General features: G+C 40.0%; 1 protein-coding gene and 1 long non-coding RNA gene across 2 annotated transcripts; one reads left to right on the top strand and one right to left on the bottom strand.

Annotated features, from left to right (window-relative positions):
• The first annotated feature begins 576 nt into the window (after positions 1 to 576).
• On the top strand, positions 577 to 17544 carry LOC142578884 (lysosomal aspartic protease-like). The gene is made up of 9 exons (XM_075688556.1): positions 577 to 998; positions 2362 to 2500; positions 4442 to 4565; positions 5395 to 5528; positions 6576 to 6760; positions 10226 to 10348; positions 13832 to 13979; positions 14866 to 14964; positions 17237 to 17544. The coding sequence occupies exons 1-9, from the start codon at positions 934 to 936 to the stop codon at positions 17405 to 17407; spliced, it is 1188 nt and encodes a 395-aa protein (XP_075544671.1). The 5' UTR covers positions 577 to 933; the 3' UTR covers positions 17408 to 17544.
• LOC142578889 (uncharacterized) lies at positions 16015 to 19918 on the bottom strand. Its single transcript, XR_012827330.1, has 3 exons — positions 19544 to 19918; positions 18853 to 18995; positions 16015 to 17473 (listed from the first exon to the last, which is right to left on the bottom strand). It is a non-coding gene; the product is annotated as an uncharacterized LOC142578889 (long non-coding RNA).
• Positions 19919 to 19972: the final 54 nt, after the last annotated feature.

Genomic DNA, 19972 nt, shown 5'->3' with positions numbered 1-19972 from the left:
AATAATTCGCCAAAAAAATCTGAAAAATTAAAAGCACACATTGGTATACAGACTTGTGGCATCCTAATTGATGCTGTTGAAATTTCGTTGACTTCCAATGCAAAACTTGAGGCAAAGCGCCAAAAAACACAAGGACAGCAGAAGCGAATGAAAACATAGCGCTGTGTCTTCGTTTCCTTCTGCTGTTCTCGTTCTTTTTCGTAGTTGTTTTCTGCGCTTTGCCACATGTTATGCAGTACCAACTAACCCACCAGTCTGTTCCCTTGAAATTCCAATGCAAATTCTTTTGAAAAGGCATGGAAACGTAATGTATATTTTTACTAGCGTAGTTCGTGACTCCAACAAAGGCCACGCGGTTAGATGGGCGCACGCGAAAGAAAACACGAAAGAACCCAAGCGAGGTTTGGCTTTTCGGGTTTATGACGCTTCAGCGCGTTACTTCCAAAGCTCGATTCCTAATGAGTCGCCGCTTGGGCCTCGTCAATACCACGAACGACAAAGACTGCTCAGAAAAAAAAATAATAAAGGAATGTGAGAAAGTAGCATAGGCGGTTCCTTTCTCATTGCCGAATGCAAACCGCTGCAGAACTGACCGCCTCGATCTTTCCGTGGTGTCGTCGAGGCACGCGCTCTGCTGGATGGAGCGCGCGGAGGGAGGGGACGCCGGCGCATGCTGCCGTGTGAATGCCCTCGCGCATGATGTTCAGGGACCAGTGAGCCACGTAAACGGAACCAGGCCGCGTCGATAAGAGGGAGCGCCAACGATGCTCCGGGGAGGTCAAGTTCGAGACGGAACCTGAATGCTGCTGCTCAGGCCGGCCGCCATCGCGCCTCGGCCTGCAGAGCCGCGCGCGTGCGGCTACGGGGCGACGGCATCGCCGCGCGCGCGTCGAGGCGTCGCATTCTTTTGTCGAGTCCCAGGGCGCGGAGGATATGTGCGAGTCGCTCCGCGTTTTCACTCTCCTGGCCCTGGTCGCCTCGACGACAACCCTCATCAGGTGAACAGATCGCGACGCGCGCTGGAGCGCGTCGCTTATTTATTTTATTTATTTATTTTTTTTCTGACTTGCGCTCTTGCTGGGAAATCGCCGTTGAGATCGATCTCCACACCAGTGGCGCAGCCACAGGGTGGCACACCTGCACGTGTCCCCGAGGTCCGATATAGTGCACCCCCCTCCCCCCCCCAAAAAAAAGTCTAGTTTAATATGTAGCCTGCTATGTTCATATTCAGCCATTATTGTGAGTGGTCATTGAAAAGTACCTAAGTAAATGTTTCGAAATTTTGAGCATCTCATTTGCTGAAATACTGTCATTCCGGATGTGCAGAGAACAACCTCAGAGGCAGGTGTTTCTGAACAGTGCACCTGTTAAGGATATGATAAGAAGCTCGAATGCGTGAGAAAGTAATATGTTGTTCATATGCCACCACATCATTTCACAGTAAGATTTATTAGCGTACTGAGCTATTTACCAACACAAGCAAAATCAAGACATTGAAAAATAAATTTTTTAATCATTCCTAGCTTTGTGTATTTAATATATTGTCTAACTTTAGTGGTCCTCCGGAAGGGCATGTTTACCTAGACATACATGTGTAGACGCAAGATATAAGTTTGCACCGTGCAATAGCTGCAAAGATGCACATCTCTGAACCGCAACAATGTTTGAGTTTACTGTTTTGAGGTGCATTGTTCCTCACTCGATGCTGTAGTTGCCATGATAAAATATATTTGCCCCATGAAATTATTCGATCTGTAGGCTTGAAATATTAATATCAATAATATCAATTTCTTTTTTTCTTTCCTTTTTATTGTCTGGGGCAACAAACCAGATAAATGTTTTTTTTTTAGAAATTCTTCGTTTCTGAGCCTTTACGCTACTACAAGTGTATGCCAATTCTTCCCATTTGTTAATTTTATTTGCTGTATCGCCTGCAGTGGATGGGATGCTTGATGGAAAAACCTGCGACAGCCATCAGACATATACACTAGTCAGAATGACCTGAGGTGCACTGAGGTTTAGCAAGAGTACCTGTACCTGTACGAGCCATTGCCATCACTCTTATAGTTCCTTACTGAGAATGCAAATATGATTGTATAGAATATTGAGCCTTTTCTTAATGCCATTATCCAAGCAGATACTTTGTCCCAGGATACAGCACAGTGACTTGAATCGGATGTCTATTCCAAACTTGGCCAGGAGTACTTGTATAGAAGCAGTTTTTTTTTACTTCTTCTTTTCTTTCCCTGTTTGCTCTCCCTACCCACTCATAGAATATTTCTCAGTTAATGTGAACCTGTGGGGTGTGTGACAGAACCCTCTGCACTAAGTTTGATCCTTGCTTTCTTCTCTTACTTCCAGCATTCCCTTACACCGATTCAAGTCTGTGAGGCGAACTTTGGGCGAGGTAGACACTGAACTAACTGTGGCCCAGCCAAAATACTACAGTGAAGAAGGTGGACAACTGCCAATTCCAGAACCACTATCAAACTACCTTGATGTGAGTGATCAGCATGTTCCTGTACAACGTCCCAGTTTACCTGCATGGAGGTTTTCTCGCCAAAACAATAGTCTGAGTGCTCATTTGGGGAGTTGGCACAGTGACACTGTGTTATTTTTTACGTTGAAGGCCTCAGACTACACTATGCCTCAGAGACATTGCATGCGAGTCTTGCAATATATGGAAGTGTGAATAGATGCAAAAGATTGAATAGCAATGAATTTAACAGTACTGACAAGCAGTGAAGTATTCAAAGGTTTGTTCAATTATTTAGCCTCCTATGTCATTATCTTTTCAGGGACATTCTAACCTGTTATTGGTGCCATGTCTAGCATATTTATTTTTCTATTTTCTAATTCGCATGCCCACACGTTTTCTTTCTAGTCTTTCCAGGTGACATGAAATGTGGGTACACATATTAATTTACCTTCTCATTCATCTTGCTCACTTTCTATGTTTTCTTTTCAGTAGCTAAGCAACCTTACTGTTCTGTTGCCCTGTGTCAGTGACACAGACATAATTATTTCTTGTTGAATGCTTAATTATAAAGAAAGAAACAATGTGCCTGATTTTCAGAATCTCAAGCTCATTCATTCATTCATTCATTCATTCATTCATTCATTCATTCATTCATTCATTCATTCATTCATTCATTTATTCATTCAGAATATTATGCAGTGCAATTAGGACACAAGTATGAAACATGCACTGGTGTTAATAGCTTGTCGTAACACAAAAATCTGAAATAAAGTCATATAAGAAAGGCGCACAGGAAGAACAATGAACAAAAATGTAAAAGAAAATAAAACTGAATAGTGCAGGCAGCTTGTCCGATGTTCCTATAGCTTTTAGAAAGGTGCTTTAGAGCTTACAGTGCGAAAAATAACTGCAAGCACTTTCCACCAGATATCAAAATAAAATAATGGTGTTTTTTACGGTTTCTAGTTTTGTGGAAATGAATGCTGTACATTTCCAAACTGATATGAATAGCATTTTTCTACACGAGACCAACTCAAAGATGTTTTCACAGGTGTAACATGCTCGTGTAGCAATATCATGTGAAACAAACATGCTGGCACAGTTCCACATTCAGTTCAGCATGTTAATCACATTCTCTGTATGGTGACTCCACATGCACTACACAAGCACATAGTAGCACTCCATCACAGGCTGTTCATTTATGGGAAGACTTCTTGTTAAAAAGTTTGACATGTTAGGAAAGTTATCGAAGCCATGTGTTGTAACTAAGTGAGACCTGCATCTCCTTCCCAGTAGTACATATTTGTTTATTGCAAGTATACATCTGAATCAGACTTAATTTGGGTTGAAGTGCTAGGCATTTCGCAATAGTACAAACCAGCGTATTATTTCTTATATTAGTATTGTAAGTGGGTTCCCAATTAATTAAGTGCATACACCTAGACTGATTAATCTGTTCAACAATTTTGTAAACATACTATCCTTGCCCTCTTGTTACATACTTTGACTGTACTGGCCCCATTGTTTTCATGGTTACCGATCTTTAATGAGTGCATGAGAAGGCCACATAAGGCAAGACAAAAAAGTAAGGTCAGAGTTATAGCCACTATCTTTGTTAGCATGCTCTGCATTGGTATTCCAAAAACTCATCACCTGTCTGTTGTTCACCACAGGTTGAAATCTTCTCCCAGTTATTTCTAACTGCCCATTTTGTATCAACCAGCTACATCCTGTGCTTGCAAATTTTCTATTTTCATAAGCACATAATTCTTTTCCACACCTGACTGCATTTCCCTGCTGTTTGTTATTTGGGAGTGCCTACCATTTGTATTCATCTGCTATACTATCTGTTCTTTATTGTAGAACCTCTGCGATGGTCACTGGAATTCAATTTAATAAGTGAAGACAAGTCTGTAGAAATGAATGCCTTGATATGTTCCTGGTTAATACACCTTTTTTCAGGCTCAATATTACGGACCAATCAGCATAGGAGTACCTCCGCAACCTTTCCGCGTGGTTTTTGACACTGGCTCATCTAACCTGTGGGTTCCTTCAAGACGCTGCAAATGGACCAACATTGCCTGCCGTAAGCTTCTGTATATCATAATAAACATAATAACATAATAAAACATAATACTAATAACATAATAACATAATAAAATGTTGCAATTCATAATAATAATTCTCTCGTGTATTAGGAAATAGTGATTCACACTGCATGGGTACCTTTTATTTCCTCAACAACTTCTGCATTGATTTGAGAGAACAGCATACTTTATCCTCGAGACTACAAGCAGTAGACTATACATGTATAAATGTTGAATTTATGCACTTTGAGAGACTTTGCACTAGTTTTCTTTCCAAAGTTACTGGTTGTACATGTAGCTGGATGCATGCCTAGAGAATGGAAATGGTTACTCAATTGGTTACTTACTCGATTGTCAAGAATACCACCAACAAATTTTCTGCCTAGAAGAAAAAAACATCCAGTTGATAATGAACGCTTGGTTTTTGCAATGCATGGGCATAGCTTTGCTGATAACATGAGTGGCCACTGCAATATATATCGTACATATTGCCAGTTACCGTGCATGAAACAAGATATGTCACTCCTGCTGATGATGTCCCATATGCAAGAAATCTAATCATCTCTTCATGTTTAGACAGAATTAACCTCAATTTATGATACTTCTTATTCTATATTTATTTCAGAACATGAAGCACACCTTCTTTCGACACTGTTCTTTTACAGTAGGCAAAAGTTGCTTTTACGAAAGCAGCATTTTAGCTACAGTTGCCCCTTTGGGAGCTGCAGTGCCTGTTCAACTTGTCTAAATGAAAACATTCAAGTGGAACTGGTATCTTATTCACGAGCTACACAAATATCATTGTTCTTCTTGACTTTCTTGTTACAGTGCTCCACAAGAAGTATGACCATGCAAAATCAAGGACGTACCGTAAGAATGGCACAGCCATTTCATTGCGCTATGGCACAGGAAGCATGACTGGCTTCCTGAGTGTTGACACAGTTTCACTTGCAGGGATTGATGTGAGTGAGTTTGGCCTGGGCATTTCTATCCCAATAAGCAGGGTTGCTGGGCTGATTTGTTACGCACACTGTGGAAACTGCATCGAACACAAACACAAGAAGATGACCGACACTGTGCTGCAGCAAGACAGTAGATTAACTAAGGAATATTGCTGAGCTAGATTGAAAAGAATGAAATCGATGATTTGATTACATATTCTCTTGTCAGACTGTGAATTCATGTTAAAAGAAGTTGCACCTTAGCCAGACCGATGCAATTAACACAGCTCTAAAAAGGCATTTCAGCTTCCTGAATGAAGCCTTGTTCTATTTTTGTGAACAAAGATTTCGCATGGGATTTGAAGCATTTCTTGAAAGCTTTGTTAATCACAGCATATTGGTCATAATCCTCACTTTTTTTAAAAAGGGAGACAGTTTGTGATACATCATTTGGAGAAACAGCACCTAACAAAGAACACAAGAGCAAGGAGACAAAAGAGGTCACTGTAGCACGATTTTAGATTGACTGAAAGGTATTGGTGTGCCAGCTTGTTACAAATATCAGATGGTTTGTCTGTTCCACCAAGGACTGCTGCATTATGCTTGAACGGATGAACTTTTCACACACGTTTTTACGTCAAAGTTGAATGCATTATATTGAAGGGACATTCTAAGTTCACAAGCACTCTGCAATGAACACAACTTTCTTGGCCCTTTGAAATGTAATAGCTTTCTGTCATTCACCATGCTTACTATGAAGATGACACACTTGCTGTTCAGCTGAAATTTATCACTATTTGCCAGCTACATTTCTGCTCTATTGTAGTATTACTTATAAATGCTTGCCCAAAGTGAACTACCAGGTATAATACATTGTGACAGACTAATTAGAAAATTGAATCAGAGGCTCAATGTAAAGATATACTAATACTTTCACACTTACAGCCAGATTCTTCATGTTGCTCATTTTTGTCGCTTTGATAAAGGGCATCTGCTAAAAGCTGTTTATTTTGAATGAGCATCGTTGTGTTTCATGTGGAGTAATGCACCTTCGTCTGATTGTTGCAGGTTCAGAACCAGACTTTTGCTGAAGCAGTCACTGAGCCAGGTTTGACTTTTGTGGCAGCCAAGTTTGATGGTATCTTAGGTCTGGGCTTTAAAAACATTGCTGCATCCGGTGCAAACACAGTGTTTGACAACATGGTCTTGCAGGGCCTTTTACCACAACCTGTTTTTTCTTTCTTTCTAAATCGGTGAGCTAATTCTGTCTCCTATCATGTTATACATTCATGTTTCTTGTCTGTTGCCTTATCCACTTGGCCACACTCAAAGCATTGATGGTTAAAAATGTTAGGCATTAGAAAATGTGTGCTAAGAGTAACGAAAGGGTCAGCACAAATGTCTACTAGTATGAACCAGCTTTCAAATTCCTCTTTTGTCTGTATTTTCTGCACCTAACTTTTCAAACCATGAGCCCTTCTTTCTATCATTCTAACACTCAAAGCGTACTGTCAGTTTATATGACTGTGATGTAGAATTCATTCAGAACTTTAATTACTAAATGTAATCTAAAGGAAGTTCGATGCACTTTAATTAAAAGCTGCATAATTTAATTGAAGCTCTTATTTAATCAAGACTACCTGCCCTCCTACTTCATCAAAACATTATGCTTAAAGCAATTGCAAAAAGATATGCAGAACACTGAACAAAGAGGATCTGCCTTGTTTAGTTTTCTTTAGCTTTCTTTCACTCTTTCACCAGTTTTCATGGTTGGAGGTTGGACTTTCACTGCTGATAAAAAACCGACAATGCGTACGGCACTTGCTCTCGTGCAACCGAATTTCGGGGCATGTTCCTCACCCAATGCCAACTATTAAAGCTCTTTGAGATGCACATGCTGTCCACCTATACTACCACCGAATATGTGTTCGTTAATGGCTTTGTTCTCTATGGAATTATGCAACGAAACTACCAACACTATTTAAATATCCTCACTGCAATAAATATACTCTGTCAAGTGCATCATTCCTTTAATAATGTGAATAGCTTTTGAGAAGCATTTGGCTATTTACTTAGATGGATATTCCATCATTGACTTTCTCTTGATCATAGAACTGTGGTGCACAATGCACTCAGTTAGAAATCAATCGTTGACTGCTTGGAGCTGATACACTTGATATCAATATTAGTTCCAAAAATGTTCATAGCTTATGGTTTCATTTTAAGAAAGTGGTCTCTTCCTGTGTTGAAAAATGTGTACCTGTGAAAAGGGTTACCAAAAATCGCAATAACCCTTGGGTTAGTCGTGAAATAGTATACATTAAATGTAAATTAAAATGAACAGGGAGGAAGGAAACATGTGCCTGAATACTGTCATAGAATTCAAAAATAATTTTGTAACTAAAGTGAAACAGGCTAAGCGTCATTATTTCAGTTCTATGCTTCCCGAATTCCTAAGAATGGACCCGTCGAAATTCTGGCATTATCTCGGGCACAGTGAAGTGTTGAAATAATTACAATAAACGATCAGCTTATAAATAATGCAGCTGATATAACACATTTAACCTGTGCTATCATAGTGATTTTTCTTTGAAGGACAGCTATGCCACGAAGAAGAAATTTTCTAAGTTAGTTATACCACTGATAACAACTCAAGGCACAGATGGAATAGCAGACGTATTCTTGAAACGCTTTGCAGCACAAATTGCAGAATATATGTCAAAATTTTTTCAGTTTTCATTAAATACAATTTAACTTCCAGCAGACTGAAAAACAGCAGGCGTTGTGCCAATACATAAGAATGGTGATAAGCTAATATTGATGAGTTGTAGGTGTCAGTTACTTCTATTTGATTGAAACTTATGGAAGTGCATCATAGCTAGTTATATTAGGTCCTTGTTGTCTAACAAAAAAATTCTGTCCCCATTTTAACACGGTTTCACAAAGGGATAATGCATGACTCAGCTTCTTACCACTGTACATGATATTTTTAATGCCATTAGGTCACTCAGGGCAAATAGATGCATTTTTATAGACTTCAACAAAGAATTCGACAAAGTATCACATGGGAAACTGTTGCATATACTGTAATTCATTTATCTTTCTTGTTATTTAGTGAAGTGGATGAAAGCGTATTTGCAAAATAGAAATCAGTTTGCTGTGGTGGATGATAAGGCTTTCAATAACCTTACTGTCTCTTCTGGTGTGCCGCAAGGCAGTGCACTGGGTCCTTTGCTGTTCTTACGTTTAGTGCATTTAAATGACTTAACTGAATTAGTGTCTGACTCTGTGTATAAGACTTTTTGCTGATGACTGTATTATATATGAAGAAATATTGTGTGGAATTGACCGTGCTGTTATACAAGACCAGATGTTGGAAGGTGGGGCAGTGGTGTCAAATATGGGACATAGAAGTTAACCTTCAAAAAACGTCTTGTTAAGAAACACAAGTGAAGTGCAGCCTAGTTTTTATGTTTATACACCTTAAAATCAAGAAATAGTACAGGTAACTAAACACACAAATATTTAGGAATTACACTCACTTCAAAGCTTCCCTGGCCAGCTCACATTTCTGACATTTGTGCATAAATCTTTAGGGAGTTGTTTTTTCAGGAGGAAATTATGAAAAGCTCCAGCAAAGCTTCAATCATTGGTACACAATATGTACGTCAGGTCTAAAATAGAATATGCTTACATGACTTGGGATCCCCAAATTAAACAGGATATAAGCTAGAGGTGTTGTAAAGGGAAGCTGTCAGATTTATATTGGGGAAATATAAAAGGAATGAATCCCCTATTAAGCTTATGCGTAGAAATGACATTCCAACATTAAAAATGCATAGAAAATATGCTCGCATAGTGTATGTACGTAATATTTTAAAATGTGAGTTACGAATGTCTATACCTTCATATGCCCAGCCATTAAGTACCCAAAGGACTTGACACACACATGATCATGCACTGAATATTTGTGAAAACAAATGCATTTAAACAGGTTTTTCCCCAAGACGATTTCTGCCTGGAACACTCGTCCTAAAACTTTTTTGAGGCCACTTATTTTTGCAGGCAGCTTGAACAAATGTTACATTAGTATGCTTTTTGTCTGAATTAATTTTTTTATGGGTGCAGAAATATAATCCTGTTCATCTGTTAGTGTGAATACTCATATTTATAAATTTTTTGTTTGTTAATGCTGTGTATCTGGCACCCACATTTCATACAAGTTTTTTTTATCATAGTCCACTCCTGCTTTAGAAAATCTGGCCTGTAGTATGGTGAAATAATAAATAAATACAAATCATGAGAGTAATCCTGCACAAATTTAAAATTTCTTTTATTGAAGTCTTATATGCCATCAAAGCAGCCAACCAACGGCAAGTATTTCAGAACAAGTCATGACTACAGGCAAGTGAATTCATATTTTGTTCTGGCTTCAAGTTCTGCCCCAGCTGAAAAATCGGTTGCACAACTCTGTTTTCTATTAGTTCAGTATGGTGTTCCTTGAAATAAAGTGTATTTTTTTGGTTGGTTTTATGCTTTAAAGATGTACAGTCTTGCTTGGCTTTTTGCACAGTCTTTGTATTACTGGCGCATCAAGAAGTCAGCGGCACATTTTCGAATAAAGGAAAAGGCCAGTTACTTTTGCGAAGAATGTTATGGCCATCTTGTTTTCTTTTTATTACTTAACACTTCTGTTCCTTCTTGTCTGTTCCTTTTAGAAACAACAATTCTTCAACTGGTGGTGAAATTACATTTGGCGGTGTGGACAAGCGCTTCTATAAGGGCTCCATTGATTATGTACCTCTCACAAAGAAAGGCTACTGGCAGTTTGCAATGGATGGGTAAGCTTTAAAAAGTTTGCTGAAATTTTTTGTTTAATCTGAGCTTGTGTTTGTAATGAGAAACAGAGCCTTACTTTCTTTCACATCATAATAAGGGTCATTCTAAACATGAAGATCAATTGAATTATGGTATGAGTCAAGGTTTCGTCAACTTGGTTTACACAACATTTTCACAGCTTTTTCACAGCCTGCTATGTATCTTTCAATACATATGGCCTATTCAATACCAACGCATGTTATACATAGACCATAGACACCACACATGCACATGCTACATGACATCTTCAAATGATTTTGACTTAAAACGTGCTTAAAATTTATCAAAGGAGGTTGCTTACTAAAACCACTTGTAACAAAACATGTTATAGTATTATCACTTATATCTTTGTAACCATGCTATCCATGTGCCTTAATTACTTTGGTATCATTGTGAAGATGAAAAAGTCATCACTTGATGACGCATGCATTATGTGCACAAAAGTTTTTCTGCTACGCAGTGCGCAGTCGGAGCTAAATTTAGACTCTCGTGCAGCATTCAGAGAGGTGTAGCTCGGCAGTATGTTTGTCCATCCGAACAGGAATGGTTGTGTTTGAGAGAGAGAGAGAGAGATAGCAAAGAGAGGAAAGGCAGGGAGGTCAACCAGCTCACTATGCTATTGTAGGTATAATTTATCAAACTCATACTGGTACTCATCAGGAGTTATTAGGCCTACAAGTGTAGAATTATTGCAGACATTTCGTGCTTGCTTGGCTATGGCCCCCCTGCGTTCGAAAGAAATGGTTCAGAAATGGCGTGAGAAAACTTGAGCAGCAAGACAAAGAGATATTGAACCCCTCTGACCGTGACGGAACATGTCTGTCGCTGTGCGGAGAGCAAGCACAGGAGATTGAGGCAAGCGTAGGATTCTCAACCATCTGCGAGTGCACGAGGCACGGGGCAGTCTTGGGTGCCCTCAGTAAGGGGGCCCTTTATTTACTGTACTAGTGCCCGAACACCCTCTGCAAAACAAACAAGCCCACTTCGCATAAGAAGCGAGCACAATTGCAAAATCAAACCGTAAAATGCGAATTAGATGTAACATAAGTCAGGCATGTATGCTTTCTCATGTGTAAATAGATGTAACCTCTGCATTTAATTACATCATTTCTGTGCCCTAGTGCCCATACACCATCTGCAGAATACACAAGATGTTTCACGTACCCCACTGCAGCTGCATCCCTAATACAGCCTAGCCAATTTTTTTGCATTCACTTAAGAGCAGACAGATGGCCCACATACATACTAGGTAGCATTTAAAAATTTCTGTTCATTTTTCAGACAAAGTAGTAGTGTTGGCACTCATAACCAATGCTGATATCTTCACTGCTTCGGTTATCCAATTTTGCCTGTTCTTTTGGGGAAGCAAGGGCATTAAGGCTGAGCACCGAATGCATAAATGCTTCATCTATTTCTTTGTATGAAAAAAAAACTGTAATTCTTATATGTCAAACACTGTGCTTATACTCTGTTTGTTCACTCTTTCACAAAGGCGAGTGTCATTTCAAGTTCAATAAGTGATAAACAAGAATGTGCAGGACATGTGGATGGTGTGCAGGTGTTTTTGATCTTGCTTGAACTGCGCTTAACAATATATTGTTTTCAAAAGGTCATACTTTAACTCAGTATGAGGCTCACTAAGCTGTGCTTGAGTTCTTCATGACCACGGGACCAGACTCTCGTCTGTAATGCTCATACTTTGTGTGTGTGTGAAGTGTTAGTGGAGTGCCCTCCTCTTTCTTTATTCTTCTTTTACCTTTATTCTCTTTCTCCTTTCTTTTTTCTGCTCTTCAAGCGGGTGGGCATGGTGTTCTTTTTAGGAGACAATTCCTAGCCTGCTTTTCTTTTTCTTTGTGGTGTTTGTATATGTTTACATGATTAATAATAATATCTGCATGACTTATCAATTACTGCCTAAAGAATTTTTACAAAATTAGCTGCCTGAAAAAGCCATATCCTGCTGTATTCAAAGCCATACTTGATACCATACATGAAGCATGATATGTTTTTCCCTAAATTTAATGTAACAAAATGCAATGATCTCAGCTGCAAGGCAAGTAAGCTCTGTAGAAAAGTCAACATTCTGATGTCTGGAAGGCAGGTCTACAATTAGTGACAGCAGAACACAGCATAATGGTTCCTACAACAAAAAAAGTTTGGCTACTGTACGAATTCATTTTTGTAATCTTTAGGTCCAAGGGCATTCTTCAACAGTGAACATCTATGTGGTATCAATGTGCAAGTGCAGCAGACTAGCACACATGCATCTGGCCTCTCTGTCTTATGTATTGCATGCCTGTTGTATTGTTTTAGCATAGTTCAGCAGGCTGTGGCAGGTTATGCCTATAATAGGTTATGACAGGCTATGATAGGTTATGCCTATGTAGGCGGATCAGCACAAATACACATACAGTACCCAATTGGCTATCATTCTGTGCTGAACAGTACTATATGTTCCAATCCCACAGATATGGTTGCATAATGCATTGTTATTTTGCTACAACACGTATATTTTACAGTGGAGCTGTTAGAACCTCGCTAGGTTTCTCTTGACGTTCGCAGCTTCGCTGAGCTGGGGAAGAGAGAGCTGAGAGAGAGTGAAAGCAGAGTACAAAAATATCATCGCGCAGCATAGCGACATGGCGAGGGTGGGCGGAACCTAGCAGGGGAGAGGGTGTGGCGGGCATGTGAGCGAGGCGGGGGGGGTCAGCCTATCTCCTCCTCCCTCGCCTCACGCCCCTCCTCCCCTCCTCCTGTGGCGCGCGAGACAGGGGGGTCAGGCAAGGGAGGGGGAGCATTCTCCTCTGGCGGCTGCTAGGGTGCCTCGATGTCCTCTTTGCCCGCAGCTCTGTACAGAGTAGAGACAACCACAGCGTCTACTACTACCGCGTTGGCCACACGAATCGCGGACGCCGTACTAGACGCATTAGGGAGGCGTTGCCGGCGCTCGTGTGTCTTCTGTGCAGTTTGGCACTACTTTACTGGCCTTATCCTAGCTCCACTGGTCTCTTTTGTTTGTGATAGCAGAACCACACATAAATTTTTTGTATTCACCTTGAGTTGCCACATCCATTATATTTGTGATAAAATTGTATCTCTGCAAATACAGTAGGTGTATCTTCAAACAAAGCACCTGGTGGCAGCAATTGTTTGTGTCATTCATGTCCATTCCCACTTACGTGCTGTAAAGCAAGTTATAATAACAGTACTAACCACTGCCCTTGTCTTGATTTATTCTTAACACAGGTCTCGAACCTGTTTCACTTGTGTTTGGTGTAGCATTGACTGTACAAAAAGTATTTAGCAGCAGAGCTAGCAGGATTGAGAGCATTAGAGTAGCTGTCCAGCAGAAAATGTCTGTAGCTGGAGTAAGTGTACAAGATTGCTTCCCTCTGTCACTTGTGGGCTGTGCTTACATAACACACCACTTTTTTCGTATATTTCAGGATATCTGTGGAAAACAGCTCGCTGAGATTTTGTGTGAATGGCTGTCAGGCTATAGCAGACACCGGCACATCACTAATGGCCGGACCCTCCTTAGAAGTCATGAAGCTTCAGAAAATTATTGGTGCCTATCCTTACTCGCATGGTCAAGTAAGGACATTTTTGACTTTATGCAATTGAACAGCTACCTGCTATTGAGCTGCTGAAATTTAATGACTGTTCACTCTTGTTTGAACTAGTTGTTTCATATTAGGCAGTAATAATAAAATGGCACAATATTATGATGGCAGGCAAAGGCACATAGAGCTGACGCACAGAGACAGCTATGCGTGTTAATTGTATACAACTCTATGTCTTCCTAGTCTTGTTTTAAGCCATTGGCCACCAAAGCTGGCAGACTGGCAGGCCCAACAACAGGGGTCATATTTCCAAAGCCAGCGATTCGCCGGGCTGGAGGCATGGTTGGTTAAAAAATTTATTTATAGATGGCATGATGAGTAATATACTCTATAATTGATTGACAATTTTGCAGGTAGATGGCAGTGCTTGTCAATGACAGCAGAGGTTACATTTCCTTATACATTCAGTACTTAGTGAAAGTTTCCATAGTGCCCATAAGTGGGAAAAATAATCAGTATGGAGGGCCTCATGGCGTGCATAGTATTTGGTAGCCAGTGGGTTGAAATTACTGCCTACATCTTTGGCCACCGCAACACATGTAGTTCAGTTTACCATAGCATTTTCTTTATTGAAAGCACCAGATATATGGCAGGCTGTTGCACATATAATGCATTCGGTAAGCTTTTTGATCTCCTGGATGGTGGTTATAGCTTAATACACTGTCTACAATAAACAGAAGCGAAGCATTCAAAAGGCATATTTATTTTTATTCTAAGCATTTGTTTTCTGCTGTTTTATGTCCTAGGAACTTACCTCTCCTAAACAGTGTAATCTGTTGCCCATGTGTTACTGCTTTTGTCTTGTACTGCATTTGCTGTATAAATTGTTGTGTTAAGCTAAAATTTTCCTTCTCCAGTACACAGTGAAATGTGAAGATGTGCCTAAGCTTCCAGCCGTCAAGTTCCAGATAGGAAATCGTACATACACTTTGACAGGGAATGACTATGTCTTAAAGGTGAGGTGCCTTTGGCAACATTGATATGTATCAGATTGTTATGAAAGTGCATGGACGCTACTGGTGGGAAATTACAGTGAATGCGGCATTTCATTATTAAAAGCAACTGCTTCCAGCTTTTTACTAGAGTAACTGTGGTGTTGCTGAGCACAATATCTGATCTGAAATGTAACAGCACTACTTTGGACAGGTAGCAGAACCAACTAGCTGAATTTCTGGAATTTTAAGACATATAGTACCACCTCCTTAATAAGTGAAGAGTCAGAAGTTTTAAAGACCCTGTAAAGAAGATAATCATGCCTTTTTTCAGTAATGCAGTACTAGCAGTGGCAAATGTCAGTAAATTAATCTAAGTTAATTTATTATCATCTTGGAGGCCCGAAGACATTACTCAGGAGAAGGGAGGGGGGCAATACAAACACATCGAATGTGTTTGCAAAAAAGAGGGAAAGAAATATACATATAGTGCAAACAACCACAAAAAGCATAACGCTGATTTGGTACAAATTAAAACAGGCAAACAAAATCTTTGGAAAGTAAAGAAACAAATTATGTTTGTTTTGTGTGATATCACTGCATAAAAAATTTGTTGCTAATTGATTTCAGTTAAGGTTCAGTTCGCAGTTGACCATGTTTGGACCACTGCGGCACGTAGTAGTGCGCTACAACATAATTCAGCATTTGTTGTGCTCTGAGGGAATAGAGGCTCCACAATAGAAAGCGAAAGAAACAACACAAGCAACAGAAACAAGAAAAAAAATTTTCATTCAATATTCGTTTATGGTATACTTCTAATACTCAAATCACATGGACATACCAAAGGATTTTTGAAGTTAAGGAGCATAGAGCTTTCAAAGGAACATTAGTACAAGAGATATGTGCCAGTGCTACACGGTCTCTGGATTGTCTCTGCTAAAGCTTTTAACAGAAAGCACAATGGACCCTAAAATGCAAAATGACAAGTTATGAAAAAAGGTAATGATAAGCAGAAAAAAAAAAAAAAAGCAAGGACACTTTGATGTGTAGCAGCCGATAACCAAATCACACTTGGCACCCATGTTGTGACGACATTGTTGCTGGCAACAGGCCATGCCAGCACTGCTGTACTAACGTATTCATAATTTCGATTGCATGTGTCATGAAAGTGTTCTTAGAAACTTCGATAATACAGTAAGATTTCTTTTTAACAGCTAAATATTGAACTTCTGTATTTACACAGAATTTTTTCTTCTGTCAGATATGCCCTCTAGGCTCAAGAGTATTCTCTTGAGATTTCAAAGAACAGGTGTGGGCTCCCTTGACTCAAAGGTCCCTTCGACTAGGCCTCCTCTGATGCGCCTGTGTGACAGCGTGCGCATCCTCTCTTGAAGTAAAGGATTTTTGGTTCAAAAAACTCTGAAAGTGCCCATGTGACTTGGGTATAAGCCTTGCAGTGCTTGAGGGTATCTGTCGCAGTCACTGGGTTGAAGTCGGGTAGTGCTTGAGGCATGTCCGCTTACAGGAATATTGAGAATAGCACCACTTTCAAGATATTTGACCTTTAAGTGTGTCTCAAAGTACAGTCATGCTCCACTTTGCTTTTTTCCACATTGCTTAAGGGAGGCTTTCCAGGAAAATGGTAATCGAAATTAATTTAATGCATTTCTCAGCAATATTGAGAAGGATATAGCTAGAAGCTGGTGCTTTTCTCAAGCTATTGCTCAGTGTGCATGCCTTGAGCACTTATCAGCTTCAATCGCGTGAGTACAACAACAGTCTGAATGTGATTTAAGTTGTCATCATCATTAGCCTAAGTTTTGTCCACTGCGGGACCTGTGTGGCATGTGACTCATCCTATGCCTGCAAATTTCCTAAATCAAGATTGAAATGCTAATCAAAAAGACTTGGTTAATTGATTCACTAATAAGCTATTGCATGTTATTTGACATTCACTGATGTTACCAAAACAAACATGTAATTACAGTATCTCTGTTGCAGTGCCTTTAAATATTATTACTCTTCCCATTTAATGCGCATGATGTAGTATTGGTGCTGTAATGTGCTCACCATATGAAACGTGGCTGTGTTTACAGAGTAAGTTAGTTGCATGTCATTGAAAACAAGGTACACAGTATCATAAGGAAATCTGAAACACTGTTCTATGCAGAGTAAGTTAGTCCAAACCAGTTTGTAATTGCTCATTAATACTTCACGTTGTCTAATCAATATTTCTCCTATACGTTTATTTATTTTTTGAAGGCAACAATCCTCTTTACCTTGTGTGTAATTTCAGATTACACAGTTTCGCCGCAGCCTGTGTCTTTCTGGGTTCGTCGGACTTGACATACCAGCGCCACAAGGACCTCTTTGGATCTTTGGCGATGTCTTCATAGGCCGCTACTATACTGTCTTTGACTATGGTGCTGCACGTGTTGGCTTTGCCGAGGCTGCCGAAGTTCACTGACCTGCTTTGCAGCTGCTTTCTTTGCTGTTTCGGTTCTTTCAGCCTTGCGAGTTTTCCTGCAGTACACTGTATGTGGGCATTAAATTAAAAGTGATGTAAGCAGGCATATTAAAATCTGCATGTATTAATTTTTTTTATTATTGAGTGTGAATGGTAATGGTAAAGCAAACAGAATATTAAGTCAAATTTAAGTCCACTAAGCTATAAGTAATTGCATATAGCCTTCAATTCAGAAATTATTTGGGGCAGAGTCATACAAGTCAATAAAACTGTAATGTTCCTTGACTTACATTTAGAGCTTAATCACTAGCTTCGGTACTTCTAGTTCTGCGTACAGACACAATGTGACACGCATACAGCACATAAGGTTCTGTAAACAGACACGTGAACTACAGGATGATCCTCTACATCACAGCAAAATGTGGCGGATAAAAAATAGATTAATCCGGTAAGTTTTGTGCTATTTGGTGTAACTGTCATGTTGAAGGTTGAGCAACAAAAGAATGATTTGATTTGTATGTAAAATTTGAGATAGGAACAGTGACAACCTCAACAGCGCAGAAAATCAGGGGCAGGGTCATTTTGACCCACAACATGGCGGAAGCGCAGTATTGGAAACTTGTATCAGAAATGTCTTGATCTACATATAAGGTGTTTCAGCGAACACTTTCAAAATTTTTTAAAGGTTGCCTGTGGCAGGTAGCTCAATTCTAGTTTATGAGCCGATCTACCCGAAGTGACAGACACTGCTTGTACAAAAAAGTTATATGCAAAATCGACTAATTAACAAGAATTCACTAATTAACTTTTTAGCTAATTATCTTAGACCCATATTGCAGTTTACAAATTCTAGCAGTGGACTTCGCAAGGCAGATCCACTTGAATCGAACTCTCAGGATGACACCAGTTTCTAGATATAAGTTCCCGAACTTTGCGGACAAATGCATCGGCGTTCCAATTACTTGTGTGCTTCAGTGCATGAAACAACGTTTTGTTAACAAATTAACTGAAACGCCAATGCATTTCTCCACAAAGTTAGGGAACTTATATCTAGAAACTGGTGTCATCCTGAGAGTTTGTTTCAAGTGGATCTGCCTTGTGAAGTCTACTGCTAAAATTTGTAAATTGCAACATGGGCCATAATGTAATTAGTTAAAAACTTAATTAGTAAACTTTTATTAATTAGTCTATTTTGCATCTCAATTTTTTTTGTGCAGGTATTGTGCGCCACTTCGAGTAGACCAGCTCAAGAACTATAATTGTGATATCTGCCACAGGCAACTTTTAAAGATTTTTTGAAAGTGTTCGCTGAAACACCCTGTATACACAGCGTGGGGAGGAGTGGTTTCACAGAACCAGTTTTGAATAGTGGCAGCATCATATGCACCTGCCAACTCCTTAATTTTTGTAAAGTTTATCAATTGGGCTCGTACAATTTTACAAACCTTTTGCTAAGCTTTAGGTAAAATTTTGCTGGCAAAAACGTTTCACTTGTCTGTCTCTGATCAAATCCTTGGAAGACCTCAGATGGTGAAAGGGATCCAGTGGGGCGCTTGCTTCGATCAAGCAGCTTTATTTAAGCGAGTTCCTGAAACAGGAGAAACCAGTTGCAACAAAGTTTCTGTAGAACATAATTGTTGTCACGGCCCGGATGAGCAACACACTGTTCTTAGACAACACTGACTTTTTCAGCAACGTTGCTGTGACTGTTGATATATGGCCATGGTGTCGGGCTGCTAAGCACGAAGTCGCGGGATCGCATCCCGGCCACGGAGGCTAACCGCATTTTGACGGAGGCGAAATACGAAAACACCCGTGTAGATAGATTTAGGTGCACTCAAGAGAATCCCGGGTGGTCCAAATTATTCCGGAGTCCCCGATTACATCGTGTCTCAATCAGATAGTGGTTTTGGCACGTAAAACGCCATAACTTAATTCATATGAATAAGAAGTTTTTGTGAGTATCCGTACATTCGACGCACGTGTCGCACAACAGGAAAAACCTCTAGCCGTTCGTGCATCGCAAACCGCTTGTGAAAGTTTCGTTCCATCAAATGTCAAATGTTGGGCAAGCGAAATGAACGAGGGGTCCAATGAGGGTCGTCGTACCGGTTGGATACTTGCTCCGTCACGTACCATTTCTGGGCCACAAAGTTCCACCAGCTGTTCTGTGGTTCCACTGTCTGCTCAGCTCACGTTCTCCGATTTTGCATCTGCGTGAAGCAGTCTGTGTTGGACAGATGAGGAGTACGGCAAGCGTTATGCAGAAAATAAAATGCACAAGTCGAAATTTATAAGCCAAAGTGTGAGCACGGGTTTAATGTACTGCATTTAATTTGTTGCAAGTGCGTGCGCTGTATTTGAACTAGATATGAACCAACGCTCGGCTGGACTGCTTGGGCCATGGGCACGTTACATGGACTGGACGACAAATTATGGCCGCCAAGACCTGGTCAGAGGGGCCAAAACTACGGTGCGTTTCCATCGTCCAGCCGTGCGAGAGCAAAAAGTGAACGGAACAGAAACAGAAACCATAAACCTTGTACGGCCATTACGACGGTTCAG

Source organism: Dermacentor variabilis, chromosome 4 (assembly GCF_050947875.1).
Source record: "Dermacentor variabilis isolate Ectoservices chromosome 4, ASM5094787v1, whole genome shotgun sequence".
NCBI lineage: Eukaryota > Metazoa > Arthropoda > Arachnida > Ixodida > Ixodidae > Dermacentor > Dermacentor variabilis.
This window is presented reverse-complemented; position numbering and strand designations above follow the sequence as displayed.

What these genes read in the sequence shown, in the direction of transcription:
- LOC142578884 (XM_075688556.1), top strand. Translation starts at nt 934, where the DNA reads ATGTGCGAGTCGCTCCGCGTTTTCACTCTCCTGGCCCTGGTCGCCTCG. An exon ending in ATGGACCAACATTGCCTGCC is followed by an intron (nt 4,566 to 5,394) that starts GTAAGCTTCTGT and finishes TTCTTGTTACAG; the next exon opens with TGCTCCACAAGAAGTATGAC. An exon ending in ATCCTTACTCGCATGGTCAA is followed by an intron (nt 13,980 to 14,865) that starts GTAAGGACATTT and finishes TTCCTTCTCCAG; the next exon opens with TACACAGTGAAATGTGAAGA.